Below are 13,176 nucleotides of genomic sequence, written 5' to 3' on the forward strand. Positions count from 1 at the left end.
TTCTGCCAGGTTAGTTTGCTGGAGGATTTTTTTTTCTTATTAGAAATGCTGGATTTTATTATTTTTACTCTCATTTTTTTTCTTTGGGTATTTCCCTGCTACCTTCAAGATTCTTCCTGCCTTATTTTTAAATACAGTTATTTTAACTATACTCTCCTGGTTTTGCCTCTTCGTTCCCGAGCCATTTGTTACTCTCCCCACTCCCCCCAAAACCGTCTTGGAGATGTAACAAACACTTAAATATTTACTGGGATATTTAGATTCAACATAATAAACATGACTGTTCCTTTTTACAAACAGCTAATGTTTCCTCAAACCAGTAATATCTTGGTGTGCTGGTATCCTGGTGTATCATGGTTTTAAAATGGTAAGTTTACCAAATCTTTTAGTGGATAGTCAAACCTGAAAAATGAATAACAGCAATAGAGACTCCACAGTGGCAACTGGAAAATATTAAGTTCCAGTTTCCATTAGTCAAGATGCTGAAAATTCACTTAAAGTGTCAGTTTAAGCTTTTTGGGCATCTTCCAGATGGTATGTCGATGTGTTAACATTCAGTAAATGATATTTTACACAAGTGTCACCACCTGCCACCATGCCTGTTTCTCCCTGGCTCTGATGTATGTCCACCGATTCATTCAAAATGCTGCCTGAGGCATCGTTTACTCACAGCTCTGCCTGCTTTGTGCTGCTTGAGGTCCGAGAGACAGAGGAACAATTCACCCAGGCAGCATGATGATCAATTGCTCTTCAAAATCAAACAAGCAGCTGCCGCTTGGATGTGCCAAATTGGCCCCCGGGCCGGTATTATGCAAGTAATGATGGCATTATGATGAGGTCATTTTGATGACAAACACACAACCAGGACTTCCGGTTGAATGGCAGTGCAGTCTTGGTGTGCTCCTTTTGGTTGGCTCTATTTTCAATTTTTGCCAGGCACTTTTTCAACCTCAAACGATATTAGTAATCCTTGCATTGTACACAATTTTCTTTTGTTTGGTCACTAAAATGCTAAAGGAGGAAATCTGATCCAGTCTCACCTGCTGCCTTTTCCTAATGGTGAATCCTCAACTAGGGGTGAGTCCCTTCCAGTCCAGAGGCTGCTGCAGTTAGCGACGTCAGCGATCTTAAAAAGGAGCTCTTCAGGATGACTTAAAGCAGAGTTTCATGCTGTCCTTAGTGAAAGTCTCTATTAGATTAAGTCTGAGCTGCTATCCTTCAAAATAGAATTGTCCACTGCCCCGGGGTCCCCAACCTTTTTATTACCACGGTCCGGACAAGACTTGGCCATTTTGCTGCGGCTGGGGGTGGAAGGCAGGGCAAGAACCATTATATAGCCTTTTTTGTTTATTTTTTTTTCCCAATCTTATAACGTCCTGCAGTGTGTGGTGTGTTAGTGGTGGTGATCTGCCCAATCTAAATCGGGCATATTCAACATTATCTTGGCTTGATTATCGCAGCATGTGGGGTTTTTCCTAACTGAACGCAACCTGTTGAATGTGACAGGTAGCCAGTTAGAAAGCGCGGTGAGGTAAGCACGCAGGGAATCCCAAACAGCGGACATCAAAGGTGATATGTGGAAGTGTTTATTAATATATCTAAAGGTCATTTTTATACATGTGGTTATGTTTATTCAGTTAAATATTTTAACTATGAAAAAACATAACTCACCTCCAAATCACAGTGCAGCAAATGGAGCGGCTGCTCCCACCATCTTTTATCAAACACCTTTTCTTTTTGTTATGTCTTTTATTGCTTAAAATAAATCCACAAACTATCACTACTGCTTCAACATCATCATCCTTGTTTGATTAGCTATTCTAAATTCACGTATGGTATGTTGGGGGTTATACTGGATTTTCATCTGGAATCGGGATGTTCGTGAGTGGAATCGGTTTGTGTGTGGTGTGTTGCTCCTCCCGTGTGGCTGGACACACGAACCGACTTTATCGGCTCATGTGTGGTCACAGAAGTTCGGAATATCGGCCAACAATCCTTAAATTGTGCCGTATGAACCAGATCTAAAACTCACAAGCTTTACTCCTCTCAAGCTTTACTCCTCTTGTGGAAACCAAGCACAGTTTGAAAGCCTCATTCCCTCATTAGCGAGCCGGTCACCATATCATGCAGAGCGGGCTTGGAATGTGGGAATCACCTCCCGGAATAAATCCATTCTCATGTCTCTTCTCTGGGCCTTTTCCCTTTGTAAAGAAACTTTACATTTGATCTGTTTCTGACTCATTTTGCTGCTTGTGGCTCAATGTTGGCGCGCAAGATGTAACCAAGAAAATCCGTTAAAGGATTTTCAAAATAAAAGACTCAAATAATACACAAAACGGAAATGTTTAATTATTTCTTGCTCGGCCCGGTACCAATAAGTCCGCGGACCAGTGGTTGGGGACCACTGCTCTGGCCTCTAGAGTTTCATGGGGCTAAAGGTAACGTTTGCTGAGATGGAGAAATCCCTATCCACCTTCACTGATGACTTTGTCAGCTTCCAGAAAAAAGTGGCAGCTTTACTAAAACCGTGGCACAGTTAGAGAATAAATGTGATGACTTGGAGTCCCAGTGTCAAAACATCTGCAACATCGGTGTCCCAGAGGATGACCCTTTGTCGGCTTCAATGTCTGCCACCTTTCGGTTGCTAAAGGATGCCTTTAGATTCGTGGAAGAGCTGCTGCTATTTTGCGCTCACCGTATTCCAATTCATAGACCCAAGGCAGGTGAGCAGCATCGCACCATTGTAGCCAAGCTACATTACTACACTGACTGTGTTAAAATCCTGTCGATGGCAAAGGAGCTTCAGCGGGTCAAGGTGAACGGTAGGACTGTCTTCGTTTTCCGCGGTTATATTGCCAGGATTGTCTGAGCGTGGGCGGCTTTCATGGACTGCCATCGTCAGCTCCCTGGCATTGAGGGGGTCTGGTTCGGCCTGCTCCATCCGGCCTGGTTGCAGATTACCCATGATGGGGTTACACAGGACTTTACCTCCCTGAAGGAGACTAATAACTCATCTGGTCTACTACCAAGTGGGAACTGTAACTAAAACAATTAGTTTCATGTTCTGGGGATTTTATTTTTCTTTCTCTCTGGTTAAGTAATATCTTTATTTAGACCCTTTGACGTTAAAAAATATGTGGCTTTAGTACACGAGTTACAGAAATTGCTTCGTACTTTTCTGCTTTTGAGTGGATAGCGCAAGTTTTGCAGTGGCTACCTGATGTTTGGTAACTACTTCTACAGTGGAAAATCCATGGTAAAGCTCAAGAGGTTGTAGCCAACCTCCCTCTTAAGCAGTGGTCCCCAACCTTTTTATCACAGCGGACCGGTCGAGACTTGGCAATTCTGCTGTCATTTCTTTGAACACTGGTTATCCTCAGGGCTGTGTCTTGAGCCCCCTGCTGTTTGCCCTGATGACCCACGACTGTTGTCCCAGGTTTAACACAAACCATATCATTAAATATGCAGATGACACAACAATTGTGGGTTTAATTCAGGACAACAATGAAGTGAACTACAGAAAAGAGGTAAAACATCTTGTGGCCTGATGCAGAATAAACAACCTGCTCCTGAATGTCGACAAGACAAAATAAATCATCGTCGACTTCAGAAGGTCTCGACCTAACCACAAACCACTCCTCATTAATGACTAAGCAATGGAGATCGTTAACAGTACTAAGTTCCTGGGGGTTCACATTACAGACAACCTCAGCTGAACAACTCACATCATTTCACTCGCACAGCAGCGCCTGCACTTTCTGAGACGAATGAGAAGGACTTCCCTCCCACCTCCCATCCTCTCCACCTTCTACAGAGGAACCATTGAAAGCCTGCTGACCAGCAGTATCTCCATCTGGTCTGGGAGCTGCAAGGCCTCAGACTGGAAGGCTCTGCGAAGAGTGGTGAAGACAGTGGAGAGGATCATTGAATAAAGTAAGTCTAAAGTCTAACCTGTGGTTAGCCAGATGTCTCAGAAGGCCCAGTCACTGAACTGTTCCCAAATTGCCCAGCAGACTGAACCCTTGCCTGTGCTCTGTTGCCAGTAGAATATAAATACATTTGTAAATTACTGTATACTTTTTTCTTTCACTTTTTGTGTATTTTAAGTGAGATATCTCAATTTGAAGTATTAGGGTATTATGACAGTTTATGTAAAGAAATTAAAATTAATTCAGTCTGCTAGATTTCGTTCACACTGTCCAAGTGTGAATGAAAGGCACAGGTAACATATTACACTGCCATAAATATTTTTCAAAGTAAAAATATGTAGCTAACGTTTGACAACCATTATCAAAAAGTTTGCCTTTACAAAAAATGCCTAAAAATTTGAATGAAGTTATTTGTATCTTGAAATAGCAAATGCATATTGAATTATGGAATTATATTAATAGGTGCATGAATACATCACAGAATAGGTGTGTGTGTGTGTGTGTTCATCAATAAAAATGATTAATCAGAATCAACTGTATCAAAAGAAATTATTGTGCCCCAAAACAATTAAACACATCAAAAAGTTCAAAACGTTGATGTGCAGGGATTAAGCACATCCCTCATATTGAGGCCTTGGTCCTCGATGAGGTTGTCACATGTTTGATTTCTGGCCTTGTGATCTTTGCTGCATGTCTTCCCATTCTCTTATTACCCACTTTCCTGTCAATTAACTATCAAAAAAAGCCCATCAGAGCCAATAAAACCTTTTAAAAAAAGCTCAAAAAGTTGTCTTTTGTTTGTTTGTTTTTTATTCCTGTATATGTGTGTGAGAGATTGCATCAGTGACATTAACTTAAAATACTGTGTTTTTGTCATTTGTAATTGTGCTATGTTAATGTTGAAGTGGTTTGCACCTCAGGGCATGCTTAGAAAAAAAAACCCCAAAAACAAACTAAAAACCCAACGTTGGACTCAGTCACATTAAGTGTTAAAGGACAAAAAAGGCAATATGGTTTGTAGGGAAGGGTTGCTTGGAGAGACAAAAGTTTGACTGCAAGAACATCAGTCCCTTAGACTGATGTCTGAGATCAAATTCCAAATGCCTCTCATCAGCACGGTGGTAGAGGGATGATGATGTAGGGTGGTGTTCCAGGACCTGGATGCCTTTGCAGTCATATGACTGACCATTTTGTTATGCATTTTGTTAATGCATAATAAAATGTTAAGATTTACAAAAGGCAAATAATGGTGAAATAATCAAGGTATTCTATAGATCCTTTCAAAGTCCAGACTTCCATACAGCTGTTCAGAAAGAAAGGTCCGCAAATTTTAATGATTCGAAGCAACACGATACAAAAGAGTAAGTCATGTGTCTGCATTAAGAAATGTTGTTTGATGATTTCCTTAGCTCTAGTACCCATCAAGAGAATAGTTTTGAACTTATGAGTTGTAAATAACAAAAACTAACAAAGTCAAAATATGACACACTGGAAGTTTCTCACTAAGACTGATTCAGACATCTAATATGTCTGCAAGGCCTCAGACTGGAAGGCTCTGCGAAGAGTGGTGAAGACAGTGGAGAGGATCATTGAATAAAGTAAGAAATGCCGGTTTCTATGTGTTATGGGCTCAATAAACAGAGAGCGACAGTGATAGATTTCCAGCAGTTAGGGTCAATCCAACAGTAACAAAAGTTGGATATTTTTCAACTTTCTTGTGTTGTGCAGCTTAGCCTGCATGTGTGCATCTACGCGTACAAAGTCAAAACTTCACATGTACGAATTTCACCAGTCTCTTGACTGATAGAGGGTAATCAATTGTCACCTCATTGCAAGTTCCATAGAAAATGAATGGAGAGGGAGTGACTTCTCCTCCAGTAGAGCCCATTGGTTTGTTACACAAGCTGTTGCCCACATGCAGAAAGCTGGTTGTGAAGTCACTCTGAATTTTAAGATACTTTAAAAGTTTTCAACCTAAAAAGAATTACAAACTCTTGCAAGTTAAAAAAAGAGAGGTTTTATATAGTCAAGTACACACTAGAAATACTTCAGTTCTGCAGTTGGTAGAGGTATTTAAGGATTCTTATTTTGGTGTTGGCTCAGAAAAGCACACTTGAGTGGCATTACTGCTATAGTGACGCCTGCTTACTTTTCATCACAGTAGGTGAACTTCATGTCCATGCTGTGTCGGCTCAGGAACGTCTTGCTGTCCAGCGGCCCGTCGATGTTGGACGGATGTGGGATGGGTTCGCACATCAGGATGGCGCAGGTGAGCGGAGGCTCCTTATAGCTGCAGAGAACCTGCGATTGGCAGCCGTCGTACATCTTCAGTTGGCCGGTGCAGTGCAACACCTGGAGGGATGGGAATGTTGGAATATTTTTGCCTCCGGCGGCTTTATGATAGAATCGGTTTGAATGCTGTCTTATGTCCGTCCATTCAAGCCTTACCTTCCAGCTTGCTGACTTGAGGTTGACGGTACGTCCTCTGTTGGTCACTGTGCATTTCATCCTCATGAAGAAGTCTCGCTCTGTGCTCTGGTCTTTGCCTTTTTTACAGAAGCTCCCTAGAAAACCCAAGAGTAATAATTTAAGGTGGACCAAGATTTCACAGAATCTCTTCCTGAAGAGCAGATCACATTAATTCTGATAATAGCTAAATCATGTCCATAGTAACCCAACACCTATTTTTTTAAATGGTACATTTGTTTCTCCAGCATCTGTCACAAAAAACATTTGGTAGGAATTTACAGAAATGTATTACAAACACAAACCCTTATCAGGATTTTCTGATACACCAACCCATAGCAGAAATTTATGAAGTTGAACAAAAACGACACATAGTTGCAAACAATCTTTTAAATAAAAAAAAAAAATCTAAAGTGAACCATGCTTTTTGTTCTGATTTCATAAATAAAATCGAGTGCAACCAACATTGTCCCCCTATAAGTGTCTGAAGAGGTTTGAATTTTACTGTAGCAATGTTGATATCAGTAATGGAGGATCAGAATTGATTCAGACTTGTAGAAAAAGACCAGATTTCAGTTGCTCCAGTCTCTTTTCTGCTACAGCTAAAATTTTGGAAAGTTCTCCGCAGCTCTATATTTATTTAAATGTCAAAGGATAGAGGCAGGACTTATCTGTATGGTGGTCTAGTCTGACTCTGTTGTCCTTCTAGTTCTTTAGTTTGTGGACCAAAAAGTCTCGTTACTGCTCAGACTTTATATGTACTTGTACTAAAAAGAAGTACAAAAAATGTCGTACTTTTTTTGTTGTACAAATGAAGGTGAATGCCGGCTGGACTGTGATGAAAGTTGATGGTTTTCCAAAGTACTGCACCTCATCTGCCGATCATTCCATCATGATAATATAATATGCAGTTTGAGGGGTCAAAGGTCACGTGTATTTGGTTTCCAGTTTTAGCTGTTGTGAGCTGAGATTTCTTAAGAATTTCTGTCTCTGTACACAACAGTGCGTGGTGTCCAGGTCTGGACTATTGGCAAAACTTCACAACTTCACAAAGTACAAATTTAAAAACAAAAGGTGTAAGTTGTGTATTCTTCTGGCAACAGCTGATTTGACTCACTGTATTGATCACTGAAACTAGATTTATGACAAAGCTTTGGAGGGTTTCTTAATTCTGCTTCCTTTGGCCATACAAACATGAAGTTTTAAGGGATACCAAACAAACGGCAAATTTGAACTGTTTAATTTTTCTTACTCTTTTAAAACTATGATCATCATACATAAATATACAATGCATGAATTTTCAGAATTGATAATCATCTAAATGCCAGTTGTAGTGATTAAATACAATGTTTCTGTTTTTAATAAGAAAAAAAGATGTGTGGGAGGGGGGGCAGGAATTATTCAAGCGAAATTAAAACCTACCTCAAACAGCAAAACTCATTCTAATCATGTTTAATCTTTTGAACAGGTAATTTGAAAATATTCAAAAGTATTTTTGTCCGTAAATGGTAGATTTGCAGTGAAAATGAAAATAGTAGTGCAGCTTGAAATTAATTTTAAATGAGCTCCAATGGAATTGTAAAAAGCTAAAAGCATTATTCCTGCTGTTCAAAAGGCACTGAAAATCTCCCAAAATACACAAACAGTCCAAATTCTTTGACATTTACTGTACATGAACACAGACAAAGCCAAAAAAAAAGAAAAACTATTTCCAGGGACTTCAATATATTTTACCAAAACTATTCAAATGTGTCATATTTCACTGTGTTTAGTCCGATTATTTCACGTCAAGCTTTAATTCCTGACAACAAGTCTCAGTCTGTTTTTCACCAACAGAGGTAATTGCTTCAACTTTGTAAAGACATACTTTAATTCATGTTTTACTAAAAACCTTCACATTGTGGTACCAGTCTCATATTTCTGAGAAAAATCCACATCTGTTTGTTGTACCTTGAATAGAAACCAAGAGATGCCTCCTTCATTGAAAGAAATGATTTTCTTTCCCCACACTAAAAACTGCCCAAAATTCAAGAACACTTTATTGATCCCAAAGGAAAATGAAATATTATTGTGTCTTTGAGCTGCCTCTGCATACTTCTCAATAATTCCCTCGGTGCCTCCCTGAATCATTAGGGAAGCATCTCAGAGTTCTGGTGGGGATGCTGCTGTCCACATGGTTTGTACAGTCAGTCACACATTTAGTCATGGCATAGATGACCAACCATGTGGCTGGTAAGGAGAAATCAAATCTTTAACCGCAAAACAATCCTGTAGGGTTTCTTCAACTTGCTATGACCATTTTATAGGCTGTCTCTGAAAAAAGATGTTTTTATTCTGATCAGAGAAAACAAGGAAGGTGGTGGTCTCCATTTCTTAGAGAAGATCTGCCTTTGGAAATGTACAAATCCTTTTGGTCTGTGTAAAACAAATCCAATGACTTGTTTTCTCTGGTAGAGCAGTAGGCAAACTCTTGAAACATTGATGTAAAGAGTTAACACTTCCTGTGGAGGACATTTAAAGGGCCAAATGTTACATACAGGCCACAATACACACCATACTGATATAATGAATGGATTCTGTGCAATTTGTCTCTTTGTCGACATTTTCATTTTAAACTCCCACACGTATCAAATTATATTCTGATGCTTTCAAAATATATTACAGTCATACTAAAAACCTAAAAATAATTCTCTTTAAGCCTAGATATTTGTTTTAAGTGACAAAGTTCCTATTCTTGAAATAGTTTTCTAACCCTCACTGGCGTATCTTGTAAATGCAGCATGCATCCTGCTACTCGACAGCAGAGTGTTTAAAAAAAAGTTCAAGTCAACACTCCAGATATCTGCCACCCCATGTGTGAACTGCAAAACAATCCAACAGGACACGGAATTAAGTTGAACTTCACGAGGTCAGAGTTCAGCTGTGGAGTTGCAGCCACAAAGCCAGGCGTTGTGCGGTGTCTTTCACCAATGCGCCATTCCCAGAATGCATTTTTATCTTCACACCAAACAAAGAGGGAAAAACGTATTTTTGAATGAAGAGAAAGCACAAATGTAAAAATGAGGAGTAAACTAGTAGCGGAAGAGGTCTATAAACCCAGTGAAGTTGTTGGGTTTATAGTCAAACAAATAGGTGATTCATTAATTTGTTGGTGAATTGCATTCACCAACAAATGATATTCTGCTTACTCTCTGATTGGAGAGTAAGCAGAAAACCTTCTGTGTGAGTCAAATCTCTGGTGCAGACATACTGGAATCTTTCCTCACCAAAACACGACTACTTCTTATTCTTTTTCATTTGATTCAGTCCAAGGAAACTACAAAGAATGCTCTTGTAGATCTTTGAAACTACAAAGAATGCTGTATCTGTCTTTAAGTTACACTCTACAGTATGTAACCTCTGACCTTCTGTCATCCTTTTACTGGACGTTTGTTTATTAAAAATACAGGATTATGCAACGCCCTAACCCTATCGTTATGCAACAATGAAACTGCTGTGAGTTTTCTTTACTTTAATCCAGAGCTCAGAACAACAGGTCTAAACCTGCAAATTAAGTTAAGACTCCTGAGCGTTACAAACTTTATGCCAATCATTAAATACCTCACAAAGAAAAGGAAACAGTGTGGCACAACAGCAAACCTTGTTTGTTGTTCACTCAAACTGCAAAGATCCCTGGCTCAGGTGGAAGAAGCCGTTTGTCAAACACTTTACTAATATATTTTTTTATGCAATATTGACAACAAGAAGAACATTGTTGAAAGAAAGTGATGAAAAGTCCAGTTTGCAGGTTGCTATGTGCCATATAGGGGACAAATCAAACATGTGGAGGAGGAGCCTGCTCTGCTTACGAGACCAAAGTCAACATCCAAAATGTTATGTGTGGTGTTAAACTGAACATCCCATCTCCAGGATGAAACATGGTGGGGGCAGCATTATGCTGTGGCAAGGCTGTCCTTGAATATTAGCAGGTTAGAGTTTATTGTTAGATGAATGCAGTTAAAGAACAGGCAGAGCTGGAAAAAAACCTGTTTTACGCTCCAAGTTACTCAAGCCATGGAAGTAAGTTCGCAGGTCATGAAATTGTGAAAATTGAAATTACGAAAATAAATTTACTGAATGGAACACATTTTTTGATAAAATGTTTCTACGTTAGGGTGAGGTGGTTTTTCAGCCATGTCAATTTTTTGCTTTACCAAACTGCAATGGAAACACTGTTTTGCATCACATGAGTCACCAGTGTGATTGCAGCTGCAATTAGTTCATTTGTAAGCACAAACCTCCTTGGACAATCCAGCAATCGATTGTCCAAGAAGTTGTCCAAAGAATTGAATCCATCACTTCTGTAAAACCACCGACTACAAAGTCCAAAAAACACATTTGTATACAAGTTATAGAGCAGTTCCCATGTGTAAATGACTCGTTGCTCCAATGTTTCCTCTGATGGCTGTTGGTGAGCTCTAGGGTTGTGGTTGAAATATATATGTCATATAGGTGTTTACATTTGTCACCACCATTTTCCACACATTTTCACAAAAACAATTAGCAGAACAAAATTGTATTTTGTGCCCAAAACATTTGTTGTGAGCATATTTTTATGGAAATGCAGATAGTCATAAACATACAGAAGAAAACGGACAACACTATTTGACTGGGTGTCCATAAGCCTGACATGACATTGTCATAAACATGACATAACATCATGAACATGAAGGAGTCTTTATGAATATCTATGACTTGTCATAAAGTGTCACTCGGAAAATTAAGACACTTTTAATGCAAAGTTGCTTTAAAAGTTGCATTAAAAATCAATCAAAAGTGCCAATGTTGCATTAAAAGTTTCATTACTTACCAAATAATTCAAAGTTTGTAATTTTAATGGACTTTTAATGCAACTTTGCATTAAAAGTTATTTACCGAATGACACTTCATAACAGTCATAAACTTTCATTAAGACTCATTCATGTTCATGGCAAATGTTATGTAATGTTTATGACAATGTCGTGTCAGTCTTATGCACATCCAGTCAAAGTGTTACCAAAAACGGCAATTGAATATTTGCAACATGTTAGAACAGTCCAAATCCAGTTCAGTCCAACTGAGAATCAAAGCATGGATGCTAACACATGCTCTCCAACCAACCTAAAGTAGCTTAAGCTGTTTTGTGAATAAGAATGTTTCCAGATGTTAAGAGTTAGCAAAGACATACCCTATGACACATTACATGACATTCTCAATGAAATGAGTGGCTATAATGTAACTTTATCTGAAAAATCTCAATGAATGTAAATACTTTTCAATTGCACTATATTGAAGGTTATGCAACATTGTTTTTATATCAGTTTACCAAAATGCAGCCACAGTCGTTGAATTTCTTCAAAGCCTGACTCAACATTGTCCAACATTTAATTATTTAAATGTTTATTCTTTTATGTATTATTTGCTTACAAAGTTCTATAAAACTCTGGGTCTGTCTTGCTTTAACATATTATGAGTCTTTTGAGCCATATCTTTTTGACAGGTCGATCACATTTATATTTTTTGAAGCTCCTTTTTGAGTCAACAGTGATGGGAAAGTTTTAGAAATTTCTCAGCTAGTTATGTGACTTTGTGTGGTCTTGTGGAGTAGAAATGAAAGCGCTAAGGGCCTCTGAGAGAAGATTAAAAGGCTGAAAGGCCGAACACATGGGTTTTATTTACTGCTTAGGAAGAGGCAAGATTTGCAATCAGTTCCCCTGATAGGGCTCAAAGGATAAGGATGACGATGGCTCCATTATTGCTCCAGACTACTGTGAATTTTAGGATCATATCTCATTTCATGGCACTTTCCCCCAAGCTTCTTCAACCAGCGAGCATTGATCAGAAATGCAAAATCCACCGTTAAATACTATAACTTAAAAGCTCATTCTTCAGGATATTGATTTAAAGGTCCACCAGTTCTGCATACTAACACATCTTGTGACAACTAACATTATTTATGCTTTCATATGGCTTAGTAGATCTGCCACAAAGCAGGAGAAGTAACCAATCATAATTACAGAATAAAAAATAGTTTGTTTCCCCTTAAAATCTGTTGTTTTTAAAGCTTCCACATGTTAGAAAAGCCACACAAAAAAGGATCTACAACCATTGAGATGTACATCCCTTTTTGTGATCTTGCCTGCAGTTGGCAAAGTCTCATTTTTTTCCAATTCAGCAGCGCAGCATCACTAAATCTGGTGATTTTTTGCTCAAACATTAACCCTGATGTGTGCTTATACTGCCCTGGTTTCCAGGTAAAAGAGCAGAATTCTGCATTTATTTAGTCATTCACAGGTTTCCTAACCTATAGAAATGTGTATTTCCATTCCCAACAGATATACACAACTTTTCAGCTGTTTTGCAGTTATACAGATTTCCACCATTGAAAATGGTTCATTCAAATTACACGACTACTGTGACACTCTTGTAACTGGCTGTATATGCTGGTGTGTTGAAAAATGTGTTGTATGGATCTAATCACATAATGCATGTATTTGATCCTTGCTTTACGTGGATCTAACGTAACACAGATTCACGTAATGCATGGATCTGCGTTACGTTCCCTTGTTTTGACTCAAGGGGAACTTTGTTTCACTCAAATTTCCCTCCCTCCCTCCCTCCCCCCCCCCTCCCTCCCCCCCCCCCCTCCCTCCCTCCCTCCCCCCCTCCCTCCCTCCCTCCCTCCCTCCTCCCTCCCTCCCTCCATCCATCCATCCATCCATCCATCCATCCATCCATCCATCCATCCAGAAGTTTAATGAAA

General features: G+C 39.1%; 1 protein-coding gene across 1 annotated transcript in view; it reads right to left on the reverse strand.

The window, feature by feature from the left end:
• The window catches only part of epas1b (endothelial PAS domain protein 1b), a 77,256-nt gene that overhangs the window by 26,677 nt on the left and 37,403 nt on the right, over window positions 1–13,176 (reverse strand). Inside the window, exons 5-6 of the mRNA XM_055023417.1 lie at window positions 6,378–6,493; window positions 6,079–6,281 (exon numbers count right to left, since the gene is read on the reverse strand). Of these exons, the coding sequence (XP_054879392.1) occupies window positions 6,079–6,281; window positions 6,378–6,493 (319 nt within the window). The remainder of the gene's footprint in view (window positions 1–6,078; window positions 6,282–6,377; window positions 6,494–13,176) is intronic.

The sequence above is a fragment of the Poeciliopsis prolifica genome, unplaced genomic scaffold (genome assembly GCF_027474105.1).
Source record: "Poeciliopsis prolifica strain line A6 unplaced genomic scaffold, Auburn_PproV2 SCAFFOLD100, whole genome shotgun sequence".
NCBI lineage: Eukaryota > Metazoa > Chordata > Actinopteri > Cyprinodontiformes > Poeciliidae > Poeciliopsis > Poeciliopsis prolifica.